This window comes from Pelodiscus sinensis, chromosome 6, assembly GCF_049634645.1.
Source record: "Pelodiscus sinensis isolate JC-2024 chromosome 6, ASM4963464v1, whole genome shotgun sequence".
Lineage (NCBI taxonomy): Eukaryota > Metazoa > Chordata > Testudines > Trionychidae > Pelodiscus > Pelodiscus sinensis.
The window spans coordinates 35,368,488-35,395,527 of record NC_134716.1 but is presented as its reverse complement, the minus strand read 5'-3'; the positions used below and the strand labels follow the sequence as shown (position 1 = coordinate 35,395,527).

The window sequence follows — 27,040 nt, the reverse complement described above, 5'->3', positions numbered from 1 at the left end:
AATAATGCAAGAGGCAAAGATTACCACAGCTAGTTCACTTGTTATGCGACTCAGTGATTTTTTTAAATAATAAGTGCATGAACAAATTCCCCATCTACTGCACATGAATGCAAGGTCCACACTTTAGAAGGGTTAAATTATTATTAGAATTTCATATTAACAACGACAACAAAAAATTTGCCCGATTCAGACACTGAAGTGACACATTTAAAGAAAACAATTATAGTGCATTTGAATCCCAGAAGAAGCTGACAGACTAATCTATTTACTTTGATTTCTTAAGCTGGGCGTCTAATCAAGACAAATATAAGTGCTTTTTTATAAGCTGTTTTTAAGTAGAACAGTCTTCAAGGTAAAGTCTGTTCTCTGTGGTTGCCCATCTGGCCTGACTTGTTCTTCAACACATTTGAGCATTTGCTGCTTAAATAATAAGGGACCAAAATTGAAAACAAGGGGAAGTTTTTCTAATTCTGTCCAGATATAGTTTTATGGCGCATGTATCACCGGTGACAATGTATAGCAATAAACAAGGAGCGCTGCCTTGTCTTGAAGCATATACATGTTTCCCAACAGCAGTATCTTAAAGATTAGCAAGTCCAACAAATATGAAAAAACATTGTCATATCTACAGTAGATGAAGTTTTTTCTTTATGTTACTGTACAGACGACAGCGTGCAAAGCAAACATTTTCTGCATGTATAGTTACAAAGAAACACTTAGAATTTATTGCTGCTATATTCAATGATGTTTTCTTTCACTCTCCCTATAAGATGCAGTTGAATTGTTAGGATGATGAAAATATGTATGTGCAATACATCAAGTTACTGAACTCACTGTCAACAGTATTATGCTCATTGTCTGCAATAAATGTTCGGGCAATATTAAGCTCCAAACAAGAATCTGATCCTTCTTCTATGATGAATTTGTGTATTTCCTTAGTCTTTTAGGTTATGTCTACACAGTGGCGTTATTTCAGGATAACATCCGTTATCCCGAAAAAGAGTTGTGCACATCTTAACAGCACGCCTGTTATTTCGAAATAGATTAGAAATAACAGTGTCTTAGTCTGCCTTCCTGTAAACCTTGTTGCATGAGGAATAAGAAAGATGCCGGAATAGTGCTTTATTTTGAAATAAACTACACAATTTGCGTAGTTCAAAGTGTATAGCTTAGTTCAAGCTATACGTGACTGTGTAGACATACCCTAAGTGTAAACAAATGGAAGGATTATTTAAAAAGGACACTAGCAGATTGGCATAATCCATCCATGTCATTGTACATTCAGACTGTCTTTTAGGGAGAGTTATCGATCTATTAGAAACCACAGAGAATTTTTTCTGTCTTTTTTTCCACACTGGATTTTTTTTCTATAGTGCAGGCTGTGCATGCAAGTGACTTTTATATTTAAATATTTTGCTTCTAGACCACTTAGAAGTTGTGCATTAGTCATTTAAAACATTAACTGTGAGAGCCATATAATCTAAACTGCTGGCAGAGAGAGACTAAGGAGGCAGTTTTAGGCCTTCCCAGTGGAGAAGGTCTCACATGCCTCTAGGATGAGGGGTGAATTAGCTTTAAGCAGGTTCCAAAGTAGGTTAGTCACTTCTCAGATCTTGAGTAACCCAGTCATGGATATGTTTGTGGTGGGGAGCTCTCTGATTGGTCAGGAGGCTCTACCTTCTGATGTGCTGATGCAATTCTTTGGATCTCCATAACCTCCATGACAGGTTTGAAGTAGACCAGAAACTTGAATAGCCTAAACTCAAGCTGCAAGGAACTAACTAGAATGGTGATGGCTACCAGTATAAGAATTTTGCTAGACAGATTTATAGCTTTATACTATTGGTAGCAGGGCCTTTGTCTCTGCCTTCCAACTCTTGATGTGAGGTTTTTCATTCATCCTCCCTGTATGGGGGACACAGAGGTAGAAAGGGATCCCTAACAAATATGGGAGAAGTAATGTGAGCTTATCTTAGTCAGGGAGTAAGATCAGCTTCACTAGGTGAGGGGCTGGAGGGAATTGATTGTATGTGTGTGTGTTCACGTTCTCTGCACCCAGAGGGCAAGCAGTTCTTGGTAAACAGATGAAGTGTGGGCCTGGTTAAGGCATCGAGAAGCGGGACTGGGGAGGAGGAACATTGTTTCCATTCTAACATAGGGGATTATGAGAATATCATGCCTCTGGTGGAGTAATAAAAAATAACAGTGTCTCAACCCACACAGAAGGACATGGGTGTATGCTGGGAGAAGACCTGGCTTAGTGCCACAGATTGGGACTGGGCCTGAGGATCTGATGCATCCATGACAGGAAAGGATAATACTTAATCTCTTTCTTTTCTATGGCTAGCTCTCAGTGATTATTTCTCCAGATGGTCAGTCAGCAAAATGGTGGCTGTTACTACCAACATGCTATCATTTATTGTGTCCTAGTCCTTCACCCTACATACCTCCAGGAATTCCAAATATGGCCCACATTATTGGTACCTTACCTCAGTACCTATAAGTCAAACTTTCTTTTGTTAATAGTCTCATTTCAGTAACTCCTAGAGAGCTAATTTACATTCTGATTGTGTGGGGACATTTGAAAACATGAATTAACTGCTCAGAAACACCTTACTGGATGCAAAACAATAAAAGAAGAAGGTCCTGAACTGAGCTGCGGCAACAATGACAGTGAATTCAATGACAGTGAATTCAGTTTCTAACCAATGTTGTTTCTAACCCTTGCCTTGAAAGCCTTGTCTGGATCTCTCATTTGGGCATCTAAATGTGTGCCCTTCAAAGCCTCTAACATTCTTTTCCTTATTGTGACCATTATATTTATTTTTAATAATGAAACGTCCCTGAGTGGCAATACAGTGCAACATTTGCATCAAGCAGTGATTGTCATTTACAAAGTGTGAAACTTTGAAAGGAAAGAAGAGGCCTGATTCTCTGAGTCACTGTTTCTACAGGATGTCAGAGATAGTAGGTAGTCCTAAGAGTGGAGGAAGAAAGTGCTGGGCAAGGTTAAGAATAAATAGTATATTTCATTTGTGTCAGGTGGAAAAAAAAGCTGGTTTTGTCTCGAGTTTCAGTTTCAACAGAGATATTTATACAGGATGTGTTTAGACCAAAGCAACTGTGTCGCGTGTCAGTCTCATCTCATTATCCAGTTATATTCCAAGGAATGCCTAATATTGTGTAACAATATGGCCGAATCCTCCCGTCCAAGCAAGGTCTTTATGTGATTGTGAATGAAACACAACCAATAGAGATAGGCTGTCTGGGGAAGGATGGTATTAGGAGGAAGATGTAGGGAGCCCAAACACCCTTTGTGACATGTTGTGCAGCTCCATGATAGCATAGAAGGGATTTTGGGACTGGGAGCTGGGACTGGTGCATCTGTGATTATGCACATCTACCAACCAGACCACATTCCAAATCTGCACTACATCTGAGGATTCTGCCTGCTCCATGAAACAGCTTATCATTACCCATTATCATTCCACAACGTAGGGTGGAGGTGGAAGGTGGCAAGGGGATGTTCCTTTTCCCAACCTTTGCAGACGGGGAACAGGATGCCCAGCACCAAAACCAATCATCACAGAGTAAAACTTGTCTTGGGTAATACTTTTTTCATCTTCCTCACCTTCTCAAACACATCGCTTGGACCCATCTAAAAGTCCAAGGTGAAATGGAGGAAATAAATTATCCCCTTATGCAATGGGTCTGGAATTAGCAATGGGAACCACAAACTAAAAGCATTAAAACAAACACAAAGGCAACATTTGACATGTGTTCCTCAGAGCTCAAATGAAAGTTTCAAACTTTGAATTCTTTGATTATATCAAGTGCCAAATACCTCTTCTGAGGTGCTCCGGGCCTTCTGCTTTTGTTAGGGAGCTGAGCAACTTGCAGAATCAGATCCTAAATATTGCCAATCACAAGCCAATCCTAAAACCTATATATTGCATTTACAAACTGCTTGATTTAATTGAGTAACTTCTATTACTCTGTTTTCCTAGCAGTCGAGGAACTAATCTTCCCATTAGAAGGAAATATCACTCTTGGAATTAAGTCTTCACACAGAGAGTTAGCAGGAGTGACATTCACACCAAAATTAAGTCTCTGTAGTCGCGTAACAAGCTGTCTACATCTGTCTATTCAGACAGTGCAGATAATTTGGTTAAATATGGTTAAATGATCTGAATACAATGCTAGAAATGGAGAAGATATAAATTTTTAAAACATTCTTTTTTTTTAAGCGTTGGGATTAATCAATCATTGAAAATCAGCCCCATTTAAAGTGCTTGCCATTAAAAAGTACCAGTAACTAACACACAAGCAGTGGTTGAACTTTGACAGATTCTAATTGTAGGGTATTAACCGTTGCTGTCTTAGATACAACTGTGGAGTAACTAGTACTACTAATAATATATACAAAGAAGCATAAATATTTTCTGAAATAAAAGAAATAGAAATTAAGTTCAGTTTACTAGTACATGTGGAGCTCATGTTGTAGCTTGTTTTTAAGATGCTTGTCATCTATTCATGAAAAAGATATAAAATTTCCATTTTTTCAAATTTTGGCACAAATGAACCATCATCTGCAAATCTGTACTAGACTGCATGATTAATTAGTCATTTTTCTATGGATTTATAAGTTTGAGTCTTCCAATCAAGGACCAAAACAATTTTACTTAAAAGCAAATTTCAACCCAACTTGTTTGCAAACTTTGACTAGTTGCTAACTGCTGTTGCTGATAATTTAAGTATTCAGTGAATACTAACAAATATATTGGGAAAAAAAGCAGGCCCTATGTGCAATTTATTCAAAAGTAATAAAAAGTGGGATGCTAAATTAACAACAAATATAATTTGCAATGAGTAAATTGAATAATTATAGTGGTAACCATTGATAACTCTTGCCTTTTTAATGGTGATCTAGGTCTGTGAACTGCCAATTTTTAAATACTGTTCTAAAAATCTTAATGCAGAGGAGCAGCAATGTACATTAAAAAGTGGTCTAGGAAAGAATTCCCAGTTTGCACACTACTTCTTTTCTAACCATTAGCATCATTCTTTAATTTTTTTGTCTTAGTTTCACCATTTTAAAATAGGTATAATAATTCTTACACATGAAAAGTGTTTAAAGGATTAACTGGCTGAGGGTTAAGTGTTGTGAAGATGAAAAGCACTATATAAAGGCTGAGTCAAATCTTTTGTGTCTATGTCCAGTTAACGAGAGCACAAGGGATAAAATTCCCAAAGATATTTGTTTTGTTTTATGAAAGGAAAGGAATTGAAAAACTTTTCATGAAGCAACACAAAGTAATGAAGGACTATTCATTATCCACATTACAAAACCTCATTATTTACCAAAAAAACAGAAAAAGAACAATTATATTTAATCATATACTCTTGGGGTCTCTGCTATGTATATTACGTCTGGTCACAATAACACTGAAACAAACACTTTTTTAAGCACAGGTAGCTGAACCCCTTCAAAGACAAGCAGGGGAATAACTGTATACATATTCTCTTCTGAGCTACACTCTGACTTGATGGGTACTTTTATTTTTAGCTGTATCAACATATATTTTTCTTACTGTAACATATTTGCATACCTGGATTATCTGACTGTCATGGAGAGGGGAGGCACCGAGTTAATTTGGATAATCAAGACTTTAGATAATAATATGAAGGAAGAAACTAGTAATGATTCTGCCACAGATGTTCTGCACGACTTTGAGCAAGTCACATGTTAGCTCAAGATTTTGCTCCAAGTGAAGTCAAATAAAACTCTCTCTTTAGAGATTTAGGGTTAGGCCCATAGCCGTCTTGAGCTTCACCATCCTCCTTTATAAAATGGGAATATAAATACATTATCACCATACATGGATATTGTAGGGCTAAAGCAGTATTAATTAGTTGTGTTGAGATGGAAGTTGCTATAGAAGTGCAAATTTTATTTGTTATTTTAATTGAGGACATTTTCAGTGTAATTAGTAAATATCAGTGAACATGGCCCTGGTTTAGAAAACAAGTAATTACAGAAATAGATGCACAGTACAAAGTACTTTCGCAAGCACCATCTGATTGAAAATAAATAATTTCCAAGGTGAACTATTTCAGCTTGCACATTTTTTGAGATTAGAGACAGGCCAGTCAAAAAAATTATCTAATATAAACCTATGACTTACATGCATAATGGAGGCTTTTCAAATGTATTGATGTTTTATCTTGTCTGTGATTACTAAAGAAAATGAGCTGGAGAGGCAAACAATTTTTAACTTTGCCCAGTTAGGCCCCTTCCATGCCAATACAACAGAAGAGTATCCAGCTGGGGGAAAGGAAAACTCCATAAAATTCCCTTATCCTTCCTCAGGGGCCAACCCTGACATCTTATCAAAGAATCCACAGGAAGCTGTGATGAGGAGGAGATTCAGGCCAGATCCCTGCAGACTCCTGGAAATGGGCCAGAGGCTTAGGGCAATCCATGCACTTCCACCTCAGCTGTGGGGGTCTCAGGGAGTCTCCTCCACCTCCCTATTTGTGGAGCCATACTGACAGGGCTGCAGAAATCCCTGCATGGGACAGTTTATGGTGCTGAATGACTCAGGTTGCATTAATTTCTAGGTGGATGGTGGAGATGGGGGAGGAAGTGATCCCTTCTCTCCTGCCCCAAATTCTCTCTTTTTGCCAGTTGCCCATGCTCAGGTGCCTGAACTTATGGAGAAGCCTCCACAAGATAAGGGGACAGCAGGAAGTATGATATGGTGGGAGAATCCCTTCTCTTCTCACAGGTGGAAGGTCTACTGGGTGTGGATCTTGGAGAAACAAACACATTATTCATTACTGCTTTTTCAGCTTGGCCTGCTCTCCCACTTCCCTCTGCCCAGGATCAGCAACACAAAAAGGCATGAATACAACCCTGGATTAGAACACTCTCAGGTCTGGGAGAATGATCTGGGACAGATTCACATTTGCATTTGAATGCTGCTATCCAGGCTGCTACCTCTATTTTGAATTCAATTCCCTGGCCTAGCCTGAAGCTCTAATAGCAACATACTTACAGGAAATGGAAATCCTCCATTGTCATACAACAGCTTACTGTGGTTCACCTGGCCACTGTCTTTCCTGCCACCACTACCAGGATCACCACATCACATTTTTACTCTTCAAAGCTATGTATTGGGCCCTCTCTTGGTTCAACTTAAGTCCAGGGGTAGAAGATGGGCCTAGTATCTAGTTCTCTAAGAAGCATTAATAAAATATAATGTTTTGCTCTTTCACAAAAATGTTCTGTTTGGGATAAATGTTTACTCTCTGTTATAGGTACTTTACTGGCATGCCGTCCTCTTATGTTCATTTTTATATATGCTTTATTCCTGTAACAGGGAGAAAATTCCAAATAACTTTTCCTCTGTCCATTTGAACCATCCAGACAAGGCTTTTCCATCACTGACACAATCTTAATGTTTGATTTACAGACTGCATACTGCCTATGCACTCTATATGACAAGTTTCTCAGAAGTGATACCATTCTGTCATTACACATTGGTGAGTGAGGATTTCACTCCGCCTCACAGAGCAAAATCCTGATTGCCCAGAATAAATCTAATATATGAGTTGGAGTGTAAAAAATGCAGGAGAGCCTGATGGAGCATCCTTTGAAAGTAGGCATGGGATTTTTAAGCTACAGTATGTGCATATTTTATATGAAATTGTATATGAATATATAATTTCATATATGCACAACAATTTCCAAGACAGCTATAAATTTCCACATGCATTAAACTATCTAAAACATAGAAATAGGCAAGTCTAATAAGTGGAATTTTCTTAAATTATATTTGAACAATAAACAGCAAGAGTAATACTGCAAAGTACTGCTCTATTCTCATTTATATCTACAATAAAATTCTATGAACAGTTGTCTCCCAAAACATACCCCAATAAAATAAAAAAGGTAACACCCAGTGTCCTATATTTGTATATTTATGGTCTGTTAAAAAAAAAAGAAGTAAAAGAAAGACAAGAATAAAAGAGCCCCACTCAGAGGTGCATATTTACATTCTTCAAACTGTAGCGGTGAAAAATAATTCTATTAAGTGCAGGACATTCCTAGTGTTGCAGTAGTGACATTTTTAATAAGTCTTCATGAAAACATTTCTTTTGTCTTAACAGTGATGCATTCCTTGACTATGTGACAATTCTATCTTCCCCTTCATTTGCAGCCAGTGGTAGAGTCTGGATTGAAAAGCTCCTTGTATAATGGAGGAAACAGTGTATTCACTATATCTGGATGAGATTGCTTAAATACCTGCAGTTTCTCTCCATGCAAGTTGCAAAGTGCAGTAATGGTTGGTATCTTGGCTACTAACTGTAAGGGAAAAAAAGAGCAAGAAAGTGTTTAGAAATAAAGCAGGGTTTCCAGAATGCACATAGGTAGCATCCTGCTGGGTAGAAGAATAACTGACTATGATTTACCGAGAACAGCAAAACCTGTTTAAAATTACCACCCCAACTGGCAAAAATTGTCTAGAAGAGGCTGGTTTTCAATTAAAGACCAAACACAACTGTCCTAGATGCACGGGTGTTATTTTAAAATAGTCATGTAAGAGAGAGGGCTGAATATTGGAGGTGGTCCTTAATGAAATCTCATCCCCGTAATAGCACCAAATATACTCATTAATGGTTGGAAAGAAAAAGAAGAAAATAAGACTAGCAGAGAAAAGAATAGCGGCAGTTTCCTTTCTTTCCCTCAGCATCAGAGTGCTATGTGGTTAGTTTTTCTAACTGACTAAAAATACTACCACATAAACCTATAGAATTTCCTGTGGAAAGTAGTGCATTTTTTGTGCAGTTACATGGGGAGCCTACCTAATTAAAATGTCTCAATTTTCCTCTGAATTGACAATTTATGTTATGTACCCCACACATTTTATAATCTTTTCTCTGGCAAAACTCTGAAATTAGTGGGAGGAGGGATTTATTTATTTATTTATTTATTTATTTTTACCAGGACTGCAGTATTAGGCCTTGCTTATCTGATGATGCTTTCAAGATCCTTTCTTACAGTAATACCTACATTTGGCAGATATGGAATCTCTAAAATTTACAAAGTAAGTATCCTTGTGATCCTTACATGAAAAAAGCACGGTGCTAGATGTGCTCTCCATTTGATTTTCTAGACTAATGTGCCTACACTTTTCCCCGGTGTTAACAAATATGTGTATATGAGCATTTCAGTAAGAAGCCTTACCAACCCAATTGGTAAAATTATTGTCTGTTATTGAAAACTGGAAGGGATTTTCCTCATTTCAAGTTATACAAATTTTATTTCTGTTTTAAACAATTACAATTATAGCAAATAGGAAGCAAAATATTTGGCCAATAGGATAAAGAATAAATACCAGATTTATTCAGGTTAATCTATGGGTGTGAACCTTCAGGAATAACTCGATGCTATGTTCGCAGTATGTGATAACCCCCTCAGTCAAACTATTGAAACATCTACTATATATTTTACAGAGTTTGTGCATCTGTCTGTCTATGTATTCATCCATACATCTGTTTGTGTAAGAATTCCTCCGAAAGGGTAAGATCTAGGACCACCTAATTGGTATGTAGCTTAAAATAAGGTAAGGATTTGGTTATACCAAGATAATGAGATGTGCCTGGAATTCGATTGCTTCTCATAAAATGGAAAGAGAGGAGTCTGGCAGGCGGGACAGTTCTACTGCAGAATGACCACAGGGGAGCAGCAAGGGGGCAGAGATGGGGACTAGGACAGCTATAACCTCATTAGGCCAGCAGGGGACAGGAGCGGAGAAAGGGACAGATATCTACTATATATTCCAGAGAGTTTGTCTGTTTGTGTGTCTGTCTGTGTGTTTGTCTGTCCCCCAGTGGGGGACATGTACCCCTCTCCTGGCTGTGCCAGCTGCAGTGGCTATAGGCAGGCACTTCTCACGTGGCCCCAAGCTTTCGTGGTGTGAAAGGGCTGGGTTTGTACTCTCTCCCCGGGGCAACCTGCATACTAACCCCCTTTTCCACAGCTTCACCCCAGAACAATGAGTTAGATGAAGAAAAACAAAACTTATTTGAGTTAAGGACCCAAGCAATGTCGGGTAAATCTTCTAGTTATATTATAATATTATAAAATGGTAACACTTTCTTTCTTACCCTTAGTCAGTGGGGAAATATATTAAGACTGAGCTTGTTTTCTGAATTCTTATATTAATATCTTCCAGAGTCTTCTGACTCTCATTCTCAGTGAATTCTTTAAAAAAAAAGATTACATTTTGAATACTGCATTAGATAATCTGGTAATGACTAAATTGCTGCTTCACCTTTGTCTGTTCCTCCACTTCCTCCACATCCTCTATCAAAGCCTTACTTTGGTTATCAAATATATAAGAAGAGTTATAATAGATTTGCTATATACATTTTGGCAACACTTCTGAATCCAAGGAAGTTTTATTCTGTTAATATAGTCTTGAACTAGTGTGTTCTAAGGATCTACCTTTGCCAAGGTCTCATCATCAAGATGGTTCTTCTGAATCACATGTTGAAGTGCAAAATAAATCTTTTCCTGAAGTTTCTGGACCTTTCTTGGTTCTATTAGCCAGGCTCGATCTGACGAAGAAGAAAGGCAAGGTCTAAAGCCAACAATAACAAGGAAAGAGGACTCATACATGCATTGGTAACATGCACCATGCTGACAAATGCTAATCTCGTTATGCTAAGGAACTGTGATGCTATTAACACATTATTTCAGAGGCAGAATATTATGAACTATTATACAATCACCTGGGAGTTCAACTCATCGACATGAAGTATGTAATTGCTACCAATACATTGCATTTACATGTTTGAACTTGACTAGGTGGACTTTAATAAAAAGGATAAGCGAGGAAAGGCATGACAAAATGGACAAACTCCTGCAAAAAATGTAAACAATGTCCAGACAATTCATTTATTCTCTATTGTTTTCTTGTTCATATTTCTCTATCATATCTATCATATTTCACAGGCAGTACAAGTACCGTTATTTTGGCACCCATTGAGTACAGAAAGAATAAACAAACTGAGCAAACTAGTCACACCTCGTTGACAGCAATAAAATATGGCAATTTAATTTTTTTTTAAATTGTTGCAACCTCTTTAAATGCAAGTTTATCATTATTTAAAAATGCACTCCTTTGTAAATAGCACCAGGTAACATAAAATCAAAATTATCTGGGAGAATATGTTTATAGAAATAGCTGTTTGGAGCCTATCTTGATTGTACTGACGTCAAAAGGAAAACTCCCTATGATTTCTGTGAAAGATGAGGATCTACATTCTCCCAACTCATGGCTTCCTGAAACAACCATATGCAAATAGTGCAGCAGTTCATGATTCAATTCTCTGTCTATCAATCCAATCCAATTACTGGACCAATAAAGTTTTTGTTTTCATGCTGCAAATCTCTCTCTCTCTCTTTTCTGAGTGGGTCTTAGAAATAGTTTTTGGCTTTCAAACAGGAAACGAAAAATCTATTTTAGAGCAGAAAGATTTTACAGGAAGAACAAGGAAATGTAGAAGAGCCCTTCCCCCATACAGATGCTTATTTTTTAAATCAGAGACAGAAGGGAAGTAATAGCACTGATTGGATAGGATTATTGTAAACTAACCATTCATATGAATTTATCATACTGGCCTGATAAAGTTATGTTTCAACATATAACTAACAGCCATACCATCATTTTGTCTCCTCTATGTGGGGAGAAGTGCATGAAAAGGGCATAGCATGAAATTATTGCTGTTCGGAACACACTGTTTTGAGCCTTTTCTGAAAAGAGACAGCGTGGTGGTCTCTAGACACTGAACAGATGCTCAGAGAAAGAACCTTGTTAGAAAGATAAAGAATCTTGTTCACATAAGGTAAGCACCTGGATTCGGTAATAGCAGGAGCAGCAGTAACAAGATTAGCGTAGAGCTTACATAACACCTGCCTAAGTGAGCATACAGTACTATTCAGACTTCATATATTAAGTGCCAAATTTATGCTGTCATTAAACATGCATTCTAGTGGATTTAAACCAAGGCCCAGTGTGGTAGGCTGGAGCAAAACAGATTTACCACAGAGGGATGTTCCCTAAGGATTTCTCTCTCAATAACAAGCATGGGCTTAGAAATGAATCAGCATGGTTGGTACTGTGTTTTCGTGAATAATGTTTCAGTGTCTAATACTACCAATTAGGGCTGCTATGCATAAAGCATAACAGTTAAATTTAGGACAAAGAAAATGTTTGTGATAGTCATCATTGTGTTTCAACCCATCTGTCTGTTATGTCACCCCCTCCCCCACATAAACACATAGACTGCAGAAAGAAGTGGCACATATCCTTGCTTTGACATTTGTTTTTTTGTGATGTGGGAGAGAATGGAAATTAATCATGTGTCTTTTTGTCAGTGTGTAGGAAAGACCCATTCAGGAGATGACAGGTACAACTATGGGATATTACGGTAACTACTCTTGTGTCTCTGAAAATCAGAATATCTGCTTGCTCTTCAGAGACACAAGAGTACTGTGGACGGGCAACAGGGGTTTCTTGTGCAAGAAACCCCTATGGCTAAAATGGCCATCAGAGCTTTCTTGCGCAAAAGAGCGCCCACAGTGACATGGACGCACTTGTGCAAAAGCACATCTCTTGCGCAAAACCACATGGCAGTGTGGACACACTCTTGTGCAAGACCTTTTGCACAAGAACTCTTGCGCAAAACAGTTCTTGCGCAAGAAGCCTGCAGTGTAGGCGTAGCCCAAGAGTTTGGTAGTTGCTCTTGTTTCTCTATAGGACACATCTCCCAAACAGCTTCCTACACCCAGCCATCTCTGTCTGAGAGAGGCACAGCTCAGTACTAGCAGCAAAATATTTGACACTTATCAAACTGTAGGGTATTTAGAAGACCATTTGCTCTTCCCTTTTGTATTTATCTAGCTCCCAAATATATTAAACTACTGCATCGTCACACCGTTTTTATGGATGTACAGTATTGGGATGACCCGACTGAAGTGAATGGAGTTTCACAGTGATTTAAATGTGCCTTGAATCAGATCCTTTATGTCTAAGTCAGTCACTCTAGTAAAACATCATATTAGAACACAACTCTCAGCAAAGGTTTAAATACAAAGACAGGTTCAAGCATGATCACAGGGATTCCACCTTTGCACATTGTGAAGGTTTTGCAATAGAAAACAAAACTTGGTTGGAGGATATGATTCTGCTCACAGCTCTGTTGCTGCCCTTTCTCCTGTGGCTGAGAAACCTCTCCAGCCTAAAATACATCCCAGCAAAGCAGCTTTGCTTCTGATGACTCCATCTAAGCAGCCAATGATGCTAACCTGAAGCATGTTCTCACTGAGTCATCCCTTCCAACATGGAGCAAACTGTTACAAAACACAAGTTCTCCTGGGTAACAAGGTGAGGTAACAAGGATCAGAATCCTTGCAGCACATGTTCTTATAAAGATATGAAGCACATTTACACCATCTGTGCTGCTCTAATTTTGTCTAAATTAATCTGCTCCACAGATGTGACAAAAGGACAAAGCAACTTAGAGGAGGCCGTGAGCAGAATTGGGTGAATTGTGTGTGTGTGTGTGTGCGCGCGAGTGCGCACACATGTGTAGGGAATAAAAAACCTGATTAGATTTTTAAAAGGCCTGACGAATTTAGGCATACAAGGCCCATTAACATTCAGCGGGAGAGTGCTTTTCCCTCAGATGTTTTTAAAAATCCCACACTGAATTGTGAACATGTCCACTAGATTCAGCTTGTGATCTGATCTAATCACCTATGGTCCAAACCCTATTTTTTCTACTTTTCCATGAACATTCACACAGCTGGTTGTTTTCAAACACATATGTACACACATGGGTATTTTGCGCACATGAGCATATTCCCATGAGAATAAATGCATTTCTGGCTGGCCTTTGTACAGATACGCAGTATGGGGTAGGCTCTTGTCGTGCTTGCTCCCATCCCACATGAAAAAGCAGTCACAGTGCCATCTTTCTACTCTGCCAAAGGCGATGCATACTTCCTTGTGCCAGCCATGAGAGTGCCTACTGCCTCAGAGTGGGAAAAGGAACTGAGGCCTTGTGCTTCCTGGAATTCAAGAAGGAATATGCCTCTTTGAAGCACAATGTATCTCAGAGAGATACATGGAAGATATGATACATGGGAGAATGATGCTCTGCACCACTTGCAATCAGTGTCTATGCCCATCACATAAAATCTGCCACCCCATTTCTTTCTAGTGCTCCTATTTTTCTTCCTTCACTTTATGACAGTGCTTTTGAACATTGAAGAGATAATACTTGGCTCCAAACCAGCTGGTTATTTTTCTGTAATTTAGTTCAGGTTTTGAACATCTGGCCAGAATGTTTTGGGTAACAGACAGGTCATAAATCTGACTACCTGTGGCTCTTTAGGCTGATGTCCCATATTTTGTTTTGAGCCTATTTCCAGTAAGTTAACTGCTGTCGATATAATGTATTAAAGACGACTTTAGAGGATAATCCAGACAATTCTTAATGTGACAGTTTGAGTAGGGGAACAACAGCTGTTTATGCAGGCAAAAAGGATGAACAAGGATACAGTGGAAAACAAGATTCATCAAAATACATGGAGATAACTACCTGGTGATATCAGAACAGCAGACGAAAACAAGGCAATCTCTTCCTCAGTCAGCTGTAAGGAACATAAATTCTTTGCAAAGTCAAATGCTTCATTCACCAGATCATCAGAACCTATAGACCAGAGAGGACAAAGTCAATGCTAGAAATTTATCAGCTCTTTACCCTGCCATGAAAAGTTAATTGTTTTGATGTCAACTAAAAGAGCATGTGTGTGTGCTTGCATGCATGCGTGTGAGAGCGAGAGAGAGAGAGAGAGAGAGAATGAAAGTGAATGAGCAAGTGTTCGATTATGTAAACATTTCTTTACAACTGAATTTGCACTTGAATGGAAAGCTATTTAAAAAGTAACATTTGCAGCTGCACATCACTAAAACTTTCCATGACTCCCAGTAAAAAAGTGTATCTAAAAGCTCCAAAGAAGAATCAGGGGGGAAATATGTCTTTTGCAATGTCATACAGACATGTGTGCCAAGAATTTTCTTTTCTCTTTATGAAAAAAACCCCCTTTGTTTCCAAAATGAAAATGGGATCTACGGAAAGAGTCTGATTAATACAGAATAATCATCTCCTAAAACATCCATGAGATAACAATATGAGATAAGTTTTTAGAAGTTTGGAGAAAAACATGCTATGTGACAAAGAAAATCAACTACACATATATGGAATATTTATTTACAGTTAGCATATATTTAGCTCATTGCTTATATGCAAATTACTACCAAAATTGAATCCTTCATTAGAATTGGTCCTGATTGCTGAATGATTAACAGTTTGATTACTCTGACAACCAAAACACTGATGTCATTTATAAAGCAAGGTAGCAGTCAGTATGCATAGTACATATAGGGTGCATCTAGACTACATTCCTATTTCAAAAGGTTTAAAAAAAAAAAAAGCAGTCAAGACGCGATTCTTTCAAAAAACCCACCCATTTTTCAAAAGAACCATTAATGAGATTCTTGAAAAAAATGAGGTTTATAGGGTTCTTTCAAAAAAGGTTTTTTTTCTGAAAGAACCGCGTCTAGACTGCTTTTTTCGAAAACCTTTTTTGAAAAAGCGATCAGACGTGATTATGCAATTGGAGCGTGAGATTTGTAAAACAGCGCTTCATTTGCATTTTTGATTCCCTTCATTTCCATTCTTCTTTCGAAAGAGGAATGCAGTCTAGACACACCCATAGTGATATGGAATTAAACAGTTGCTCTACCAAATCAGTATGAACCTGAGCAGCATCTGAATTTCTCTCACGATTCTGAGCATTCTGGATAACCCTTTGGTGCCCCCTCATGACCTTTGTGGGATCCATGTACCATACAGGATTCAATTTTGAAACCATTCTTTATGTTGATATTACATGCCAGTGAAAATATCAAGCACAAATGAGGTTGGGATCACTTTAGGCCAAATTCTGAAATCTACATTCATATTTTACTCAGTCCTTATAAGGCACTCTGCCAAAATGTGTCTTGCAAACCTCCCATAGCTCCTTTTCTACTAGAGGAAAACAGCCTACTACTGCTAGCAGCTAATGGAGTTATGTTAGCTGAAATGGTAGTTTTGTGTTCTGCGATGCTAAAAGCAAAGGAACCAAAACCTGCCAATGAGTTTTTATTTTATTTTATTTAGAAAAATAAATCTTCCACTGATGCCAGAATTGAGCTCATTCTAATGGCTAAAACTAAAAAAAGGCAAACCTACCCAAAGCTTTGAACATTTGCATTCCTCCATACTTTCCTTCAAACAGAACAGTGTTGTTGAGTGGGTTGAAGGCACGGCACATTCTCACCAAAACCACTTCCAAGCAGCCTGTTGGACAAGGAAAGAGTATGCAAACTACACACACTTCATTACTGGGATATTTGAAAGCAGCTGTATTAATTTCAGAAAAGTTTCTTAGCAAAATATCTATGAACAGACACAACCTTGGGCACAAATATGGATTTACATGGGGCGGGAGATCTTAAGCACCTAAGTCCAATATTATGTGTCACTAGCAATCACAAAATCCTGCTCAGCAGCCCCCTAACCTTTAAGATGTCTAAAACCCCTAAGGCCCAGATCCAAAAAGTTACTTATGTTTTTATTTTCAGTGGAGTAACTAAGTGTCAGCAGCAGGGCATGTATGTGCACACCTGCCTAAATCTTGACACTGGACAGCTGCTTGGTCCCTAACTCATGCCTAAGCCCCTGGTGGAATCAAACACTTAGTTGTTCCCCAGCTATCTGGGGCCCCTCTGGTAGATGTGCTCAGAGCAGGTCTAAACTCACATAAAACAGCAAGGAAAAGGATGTTTCCCCCCTCCTTAATATTAGACTTAAGGTGGAGCAGGGATTCGAACCTCCGTCTCCCACCTCACAGGAAAAATGCCCTCACCACAGGGGTATGGGATAATGTGAGAGAGGCACCTCTCAATCGCTCTTGTTGAAACTCTTCCACTTTGTTTCCTCAGGCTTCATTCCTGCTTTGCCAATTATTTGTAAAAAGTTGATCAGATTCAACAGGAGAGATTGAGAGAACTCTCCCCTCCTCCCCAGTACACCACAGCCCAGTGATTGGAGCATCCCCTTATAATATGGAAGAGCCCTGTTAAAATCACTTCTTCATATCAGCCCGATGTAGAGTTGAACTCAGGGCATCCTATCCCAGATGAGAACGCTAAGCACTGGACTTAAATGCTGCAATGGTAGTTTCTTCCATCACCATCTAGCCCTTCACAAGTGACTGGAAAAAATACATGTTGGGATTTTTTTTTTAGTTTGACCTGAAATATTTTTATTTGATACACTAGAATTTTTCACAATTTTTGGATTTAGTTTGACCCAAACCAGTTCTTTTTTTTTTCAGAAATGTCATAGAACTGAACTACCTAAAAGTGAGGTGCTGCAATATTAAATGTTGCAGGGCATATGCCCTCTTTGTGAATCCCACCCGAACAACACAATACAACCTACACATTTGACTGCCCTTGGTGCTGGATGAGTTGGTTACTCACAAGACAGAGGGATCTCCTCTGTGGCTGTGGGATGTGAGTAGGAGACACTTCATCATCCAGTCTATGCCTCTGGCACTGACCAGAAAAGAAGGGAAGCAATTCATGATCCAGTCCCACTACCCAGCGGTTTAGGTCCCCATACTTGTTAGGGGCAGTGAAAATTGGCAGGCCACCCCTAATTTTAGTAGTAGAGCTGGTCAAACATTTTCTGATTAAAAGATGGTTTTTAAAGGGTTTCATTAATTTGTTTGTAATGAAAAGTTTTGAAAAAGCATCCCAAATTTTTCTTTGAAAAGAAAAAAGTTAGTTATACGGCTTTTTAAAAAAAGTTTTTCCATTTAGAAATGATGGGGTTTGCCATACTTTATGACTGTTTTCCAATGTTTGTGAGTTTGAAAACAAGTTTTTTCCCCTCACTTTTCTAAACTGTTTCCATGATGTTTTCTGCAGGAAAACCATAAGAATGTGTGAAATTGTGGCTTTCCCCCTCTTTCTCATAATGAAAACGAGGTGAAACAGTCAGAGGGTGTAGAATGTCAGAGGGAAAATAACACTTTATCACATTTTTAAACTTTACCACAAGGAAACCAGAATTTCCTAAAAGGAAAACTTCAGAAGGGGATTTTTATAGGAAACGGAGGGAAAAATCCCAGAATACTGGCTAGATCTGATCAATATTAGAAATTTGAGGACCAGTAAAACATTAACAGTTTATACACTCTGCAGCTAACCAGTGCAAAATGTCACTGAATCTTCCCCCCCCCCCCTGCCCCCGAAGTGCTACTGTTTCTTTTACTTTACCAACCAAATGCATAAAATTGTTTAACACAAGCTGGAGTGTCAGTAGTGATATTATTCACTATTCTCATGCTAATGACCTTCTTTTCCAGGGAATCGTCTGTATTCCCACTGAAGCCCTATGGGTCCTTTTATTTTTCTGCAGTCTGCTCCAGCCTCCTACATTGTGATCCCATATCACAACCACACGTAACAATACTGCCTCTTTCAGAATTGCCTGAGAGTTCTCCATTGAATGACACAAGGCACTTCTCTAGCTCAAAGAAACTGCCTCATGCTGCATCCCAGCCTCTGCTAGATCCAGGGACTATTGCAGAACAGGGTAATGCAGTTAATAACCTGTAGTAGCTTATTTGATAATACCATTTTATACTATTGAATGAAACAGAATTATTGCAAGGTCACAGTTCCTAACAACTATGGGTCATCAAAGAGCATCTTAAAATGATTCTAAAAGAAGGGAAGGAACTGCTGTGCAACATGACAGAAAAACTACCCCCCCTCCCATACACACACTGCAATACATGCACATATATAACGGTGTCAATGCATGCTGTCACACTCCAACTACACTCATTTCAGTATTAATTACTGTCAGCAGGGATTTCTCCTACCAAGTACTAACTAGGCATTGCTGTAGCATCATTAAAATGATTAGAGTTGGCCACAGAGGCAGAGCCCAGTTAGCCTGGATTTGATTCACTAAAATCAAGTGATGGTTTTAGGGGCAGCAGTTTGGCAATCAAACCCATTCAACTTGATAATTCCTTATGCTGTATGTCAAATGGGATTGTGGCTTCTGCAATTAACAGTAAGTTTTTCCGTAAATGAAAAACACCACTGACTTTAGAGGGAGTGGGATCTGAAGCCAGGAAGGTTGCTAATGCAGTCACATTTAAGCATGTGGCTAGGGAAGGCTGTGCTGAGGAGAAGGAAGGTTTGAAGAGAGAATGACTGACTTAACCACTCACCTGATTTAAGGAGTAGAATTTGATCATTTTGACAGAGCTCCATGAAGCCTGTTATCCGCTTTGCAAACTCCACAACATATTGAATAGCATGAGTAATCTGGATGGCACACTGCTGCCACAACGCTTCTCTTGTCTTCCAAGGAAACATGCAGATACAAAATAAGGCAGTAAGCAAACAGAATGTTTAGAGGCAAAACAACACAATGGTGTGTATAATAGACAGTGCTGGTAGCATCACTTACAAGCCAGGCTGCCTGATTCTTCTCATTATAAGACCCTAGTTTCAGTTGCTTATAACTTTTTGCCAATCTTTAACTGCTTTGGCTACATCTCTGCTAATGGCGAGTTTCAACTCCTTTTCACTGAGGAGCCAAGAGAGCTTCTAAGAACAAACAGAACTACTCTGCTTTGTCTAAATTGTGATGGCGGAATCAGTGTTATTGTAAAAATGGAAAACAAACAGAACAACTCGGTTTGATTTCTATTCCCAGACTGAATCTGCAGAGCTGCAAGAGGGAGAAGTATTTTGAACCAATCTGATATGGGGATCATAGGGAGAGAATATATATACAACCAAATGAGTTCATTTTGATAGCCATTTTTCAACAATAAAACCACGCTTTAAATTCTGCATTATTTAATGGCTACAAATTATGAATGTTTTATTGCAAGGAACGTAAACCTCAATTTTCCCACCTGAAAATGGGAACAGTTTTAATAGCTGTCCTAAATATGTTAAGCAAATCTATCTTCTGTTTTGAAAACTCTTCCAACATATGGAGTCCAATCCTGCTCCCATTAAAGTCAACTGAAGTTTTGGGAAAAGATCAGGCTTATGGTAAATAATAAATATGGGAGACTGATTTTATAACCATTATCTTTGGCCTGATGTTACACTACTAGCAAACACACTAATAATATGTTATTTTCTTTTTAAAATGTTCAGTTGCATCTTCAATTGCCAAGTTCTTCTAATATTAAAGTGCTATTTCCCACCACCAAGGGTATAAAGCTTAACTGGGTATCGATCAACAAACCCTTAGCAAATATACTTCACTGAATCATTATAAATCACAAGGAGAAGGAAAAGCAAGATAAGGAGTGTTAGTAAGAATAAGAGCCTCCGGAAAAGGGCACTTTTTCCGGAGGATCGGGGCCAGTCTAGACGCTCTTTTCCGGCTTTTTTAAAAGCTGGAAAAAAGCGGCGGACATTTTTATTTAAATGCCGCGGGGGATATTTAAATCCCCCGCGGATTTCCCTACGACGACTCGTGAAATTTACATGCCCCTTCCGGAAAAGGGGCCAGTGTAGACGTAGCCTTAGAGTATTGTACCTTGTTCTGGTATACTTTAATTTCTTCATACGTATGCGTCTGCCATGCTAGCTGGTGTAATTCATCCATTGTATATTGACATGTCTCCAAATGGGACTTAATGATATTCTGTGCAATTCGATCTAAGAAATGGGGGAAAAGCAGAAAGTCACAGTGAATAGTAATTTGCAATAGCAAGATTTTGAAGACATAAATGTTATGTGTGTATGTGGGTGATCAGTAGGCAACAATACAATATATTTTATACACCAGCACCTGACAATGTCATATTTATCAGTGTGAAACATTTTCGTATTTAGCTAGTTAGTGTCAGAACTGTGAAAATGTTCACTGTTAAATCCAAAGCTACAGGAAATATCCTTGGCTGAGGATTACAAAATTAAAAATAGCCAGTCTTTGGGATGAAAATGTACCCAGTTGAAACTTTATCTGTATCTGGATAGGCACACATTTTTTAGAAATGAAGGATGGTGTTTTCAAATGGATATTGGCATGGAACAGCAGCGGCAAAACCTCATACAGAAATGCCAATGAATTCCTCAGAAAAAGGCAGCCCATTTGAGGTGCTGCAGCCAGCCTTTGGCACGGGAATGAGGAGGACCAGGAACAGCATAGCTTCTTCGTCATTTTCTACATCACTCTCAATCTTTCCTGTTGCAGCTGTTCCACTTTGTATAAATAATTGACTACTCACTGGGCCAGAGAGAGACTGTGTGTGGCTCTGTCGCCTGCTACTTAGGGAACACATCTGGGAGAGGAAACAACTGGATTCCAGTCCCTACTCCAGCAAATAATGAATTATTTATACAAAGTGGAACAGCATCAACGGAATAATTTAAGGGTGATCCAACACCTCAATGGTTTGGCTATTAGGCCATTCGAGTGGAGGGATCAAGTCCCTGCTCTTTGAAAGCAAGGATTTGAAGCTAGGTCTCCCATATCACAGGTGAGCATGCTAGCTACTGGACTGGTAGGTATAAAAGAGATAGGGAGAAGTGATGCTACAAACATTTTGCGAATGGTGCCTAACTCCTCTTGTGACTCTAACCCCAAATTTAAAATAATTCATTTTGACATTTCCTTCTTTTTTAATGGAAACAATTCACCAAGATCAACATAAATTCCCAAAAATGATTTGGGTATATCTAAATTTGTATGTTGCTGTGAAATAGGGTTTCACCCAGCTCTAGTAATAACCACCAAAAGGGCATGTTAGTGATGTGTAGGGTCTATTCCATATTATCGTCCGGCAGGGAGAGGAGGATGGAACTTTTGTCTCAGGCTGCCCTATTTGGTCACCCTAATTACCTACTGCAGGGGTGGGGAATGTCAGGCCTGGGGGCTGAATGCAGACCCAAGCTTGCTTGGATCTGGCCCCCAAGGTTAAGGGCCCCCCTTACATTGGGGAGCCAGTGCTAGTGCTCCAACCCCCCTGCCGCCCCACCACAAAACTGGAGTGCACAAAATCTACTAGGCTGGGTTTTCCTAGGCTCTGGTGTGCCAGGGGAATGTGGGGTGTGTCTTTCTCCTCCTAAGTCAGGTGCCATATCAGTGAGGATTTTTTATTTTTGCTTCTCACTTGCACGTGGCCCCCTGACTCAAAAAGGTTCCCCACCCCGACCTACTATATATCTAGTCATGTTGGGAGAAAGGGATGAAAAAGAAAAGCTTGGAAAGAGAGTAGAAAAGGGACAAGAAAGTAAGAGAACGACTGCAGAGAACGCTAGAACTTGGGGCTATGTCTACACTGCAGACTTCTTGCACAAGAACTGTTTTGTGCAAGAGTTCTTGTGCAAAAGGTCTGGCACAAGAGCGTGTCCACACTGCCATGTGCTTTTGCGCAGGAGATGTGCTTTTGTGCAAGAGCATCCATGGCAGTGTGGACACTCTCTTGCACAAGAAAGCTCTGATGGCCATTTTAGCCATAGGAGTTTCTTGCGCAAGAAACCCTTGTTGCCTGTCCACACTGCCTTCTTGCACAAGAGCTCTTGAGTGAGAGGGTTTATTCTTTGGGGGGAGAAGAATAACTCTTGCGCAAGAAGCCCTCTTTCTGATTCTTTACTGTAAAGTTACTTGAGCAAGAATGTGTGTGCAGTGTAGATGCTCCACAAGGTTTTGCGCAAGAACAAGTGTTCTTGCGCAAAAAGCCTGCAGTGTAGACATAGCCTGGGTGTAAAATCATCATATAGATCAGAGGTGGGTAAAATCCAGCCCCCGGGCTGGATCCAGTCTGCAGGTTAGTCGCTGGCAGGCCCCCATCTCCATGTTTACCTGCACCTCTGTAGGTATCGTAGGATCACAGCTCTCATTGGCCATGAGTCGCCATCCAGTCTGCGACACTTCCTACTGCTCACATTGGCTGTGAATGGCAATTTGCAGCCAACCAGAGCTGCGATTCTCCAATATCTGAGGAGGCTCGGGTAAACATAGCGGCTACAGCCCGCCAGTGCCTAATCCTGTGGGCTGCCATTCTTTTATTTCCCACCCCAATATAGATTAATGGTGGGTCTCCATTCACCCATTTCTTGTAAGTATTACGAGTGGAAAGGAATTTACTTTTCTCCACTTAAATCTGCCTTGGGAAAAGCTGTAGTTTTACTAACATGAAGTGATCTGGATGCTTAATGGCAAACCACCCATCCTGGCTTATTCAGATATCATTCAATAGGAGAGAAGGTGGATCCTATTTATAGTTTTAGAAAGAAACCATGTGAAAATTGTTAACATGGTTTTATAAGAAGCTAGACAAAGCCTAGCCATCTCACACAAAATATTTCAGGTTAATTCAATTTCCTAAGTCAAATTATAACTGAGTGGAAAAGATATCCTCTTATTTACATGTGTAATTCAGAGTTACTTCACTGAGTTCAGTTGAGTTACTGTGGATTTACATTGGCTCATGCAGAATCTGGCACAAGAACCTTTATCACTTCCCAAGAAGTTGCATAGCCCATTTGCTGTTGCTACAAAACCAAGATGTTAGAAAAATTTTCCCACACACTGACTGACGGTCAGGATCAACAATGAATCAATCTACTATTAATTATACTTAAAAATAAACCAGACTATCATTACTTCCTCATGTCTATAATATGTTTTATTGAGGTAATGAGAATGAAGTATATGATGCTTGCTGGAAACATATTGACCATCGGAAAATTGACTGTAGAAATTGAGCACACATGATAGGGTGTGGTTACATATGTCACAAGGGAGGATTTAACCAGATGGAAATGAAGTGCAGTCATAGGAACTTTAAGATTTGTATAAAAATACCTGACAATAGAAAAATAATTTTAACTTGTATTACATTTTTCCAGACTATCTTGCAAAACATGTTTTAGTTCCATGCTCTCAGTGGCTAATATATTCATTTCCTTTCTCTTGACTCCAGGTCCTTGCCTACGGTTTTAATTTAGGGTACATCTATTTATTCTGAAATAACGTATTGCGCATCTACACAGTAAAATAAATTCAAAATAACGGGCTTCTTACTCTGACTGCTATAAACCTCATTGTTCGAGGAGTAAGGGAAGTCAGAGGAAGAGTGCTCTATTTCAGAATAAGTGCTGTGTAGATGTACCCAATTTTGACATAAGCTATTTCAACTCACCGTACATAATTAGCATAGCTCAAGTTGCGTAGCTTATTTCAAGTTTAGCCCTGCTGTGTAGACGTACCTTATTCTTCCTATCCTACCCTCCACCTTTCTCTATATAACACAATAATTATTCATACATTTGATATAATGAAAATAAGGGGTCATATTACTGCCTCTAGAGTAGGTAGTTTATTGTTTTTTGGTCAGAATGAGACACATTGAAGGTAACAATGTGAAAATAACACATAAATGCTTTAGTATTACTTGCCTTGAAATATCTTTGATTGTTACAGCTATCTTATGGTACCACTCACATTACTGATGGCTTATTCGTGTACTTTCTGTTTCTGTATTTACTCAGGATGAATTGGTTCAGCAGCAGTTCATATGCTTTTCAATATTTTGCATGTACTAATTGTTCCTAGAGCTGATGATAAAACCTATCTAGGTATATGAGGGCCAAAAGCATGTTGCATGCTGCCTTCCAAAGATGAGCCAGGTGCAAAGACAGATTTGAAATTCTTGTGCTGCAGGCCAGATAAGTCTGAGTCTATCATGGAAAAGATACACTTGATCTCTAGGGGAAGGAGTCTGACAGTTCATTCTGTTTTCTGATTAGAAAAGTGCATAAGCATCAGAGGAGGCTGCTTGCCTGCTTTCAGAGTGGGCAGTTATGAAAAGGAAAAAAGGGATTAGTGTTAAAATGGCAAGGATTGGGCTCATGGGTCTTGCAAAAGGAATTGACAAGAGAGGGTTAAAAAGTAAGAGTATGGACTTTCTGAGGGATAAACAACCTATTTCAGGTAAAACATGCAGAAGGTTCAGAATAAGGATGTTAAAGACTAGTCAACTATCTGATACGCAAATGCTTATCGGATAGTCAGTTGACTAGATGACTAGTCGATTCCCCTCGCCCCTGATGCCTCAGGCGGCATTCAAAGGGGCAGCGCCACACAGCTGAGCCTGGACTCAGCTGTGCGGCACTGCCCATGTCAGCTGGGGACTCTCCAGCTGATCCCAGGCTCCAGCACTAGTTAACATCCTTAATTCAGAACATCTTCTTGTCACAACACTCTAAGGGGCATGATTTTAATGTATTGGTTTTATCTAGCATAGGTTTATGGAGGCCTCACTCTACCCGATATCCTCAGTACCCTTTGTACCAGTGGAATGGGAGAGTGTCCCAATAGCAGAGAAAAAAACCCAGCTGTTTCAGCCGTGCTGAGAAACAGAGATGCTCCCTGGTGCAGCGTAGACATGCCCTTAGTCAGTTGTAATTTATTTCAGTCCTCGTGAATCTGCCTGTTTTCTCAAGACATGGCTACTAAGTGACAAAGAAGTACTTCAAAATCTATTGATATTTTAATTATTGTTGCTTCCCAGTACCCCACACTTGTCTGGCGGCAGTAGCATGCCTGGAGTACCCACGACTTGGAAAAAAAGTACCAGTGGTATTTCAACAACAAGGTACTAACTCTGGTGGGTCTCAGGAGGCTCTCAGGCACACAGCAAAGGGAAAAGACGTTTTACTAGGGCGGGCAGGAAATGAAGAGGTTTCAAATATCCTAGGTAGAGGGACTTAAACAGAGTTCAGAGTGAGCAACAGCAGTTCTTGTTTGTATCCCCGGGCAGCCCAACCATGAGCCAGGGCCTAATGTGTATGGTACCCATTCCAGCTCAGAATCCATTCCAGCATTTGAGTGCTTTCAGGGTTCCAGATTAACATCTCCGATTGGGACCTCTTCACACTGGCTCCCTGCCCAACTGCTGCTGCTCCACCCTAAGACCTACATAGTGTAACATCTGTCAGTTACCACACAAGCTTTGTCCATAGTCCCTGGGGCTTCTCTCAGCTTCCTGTTGCGATGCATCCCCCTACTTTCAATCTCCAAACAGAATCCGGCCACTTGCTGGTTCAGGGCCTTTTCTTTTTCCTGACCAGGATAGACTTGAGAGGATACTTGCCCTTGCTGTGAGACAGGGAACGATCTTTTGGGACCCTGATACATGTGGTCTGATTGGACCCAGAAAACAGCCTCCCTCATCAAAGTGCTGCTGTTTTTCTCCTGCCCAATGTTATAATAAGATGGAGAAGAAATAAAGTGATACTCACCATGGATAAACCATAACACAATGTAGAGGGGCATTAATCCAAGCAACATAGATATTCAATGTATGGGAAAAAGCTGGAAATCATATCCATGGGGACTTAGAAATGAGAGAGGACAACAGGACAGTTAAGGCTTTTCAAAGAAACATGGCAGGATAGAGGCAGATATATTTTGGACCAGAAGCTGCAGATCTTGCAGCTGAGAGATAAAAGACACCTCTGTAGGAATTCTCTTTTTTCTCACTGCCAAAACTTTGTTTCATGTGAGGGTGCTCTCTCCTGCCAAAACCTGTATCTTCTTTTCTGCCTTCTCTAGCTCTCTCCTCGTCTATCAGTCCATCATGTTACCAGACAAAACAATCTTTCCCCACCACTATGACCATGGAACTCCACTGGATCCACTTTCATCCATGCAAAGTTTGAACTTTCCATCATTCTTTTAAAGACTGTGCCTATGTATCATTCATCATCTCCTGTCATTCCCACCCATGCTCTGCTCATTCTTCTCATCCTCCTGCTCTCTCTCTCTCTCCCATTTGTCATGCTCATGCCTTTTT

At 39.5% G+C, this 27,040-nt stretch overlaps 1 protein-coding gene across 1 annotated transcript in view; it reads right to left on the bottom strand.

Annotated features, from left to right (window-relative positions):
* Window positions 1–1,563: 1,563 nt before the first annotated feature.
* The window catches only part of RORB (RAR related orphan receptor B), a 204,125-nt gene continuing 178,648 nt past the window's right edge, over window positions 1,564–27,040 (bottom strand). The window contains exons 5-10 of the mRNA XM_006137819.4: window positions 20,773–20,894; window positions 19,439–19,571; window positions 16,375–16,482; window positions 14,677–14,787; window positions 10,514–10,626; window positions 1,564–8,368 (exon numbers count right to left, since the gene is read on the bottom strand). Of these exons, the coding sequence (XP_006137881.1) occupies window positions 8,213–8,368; window positions 10,514–10,626; window positions 14,677–14,787; window positions 16,375–16,482; window positions 19,439–19,571; window positions 20,773–20,894 (743 nt within the window). The 3' untranslated portion in view covers window positions 1,564–8,212. The remainder of the gene's footprint in view (window positions 8,369–10,513; window positions 10,627–14,676; window positions 14,788–16,374; window positions 16,483–19,438; window positions 19,572–20,772; window positions 20,895–27,040) is intronic.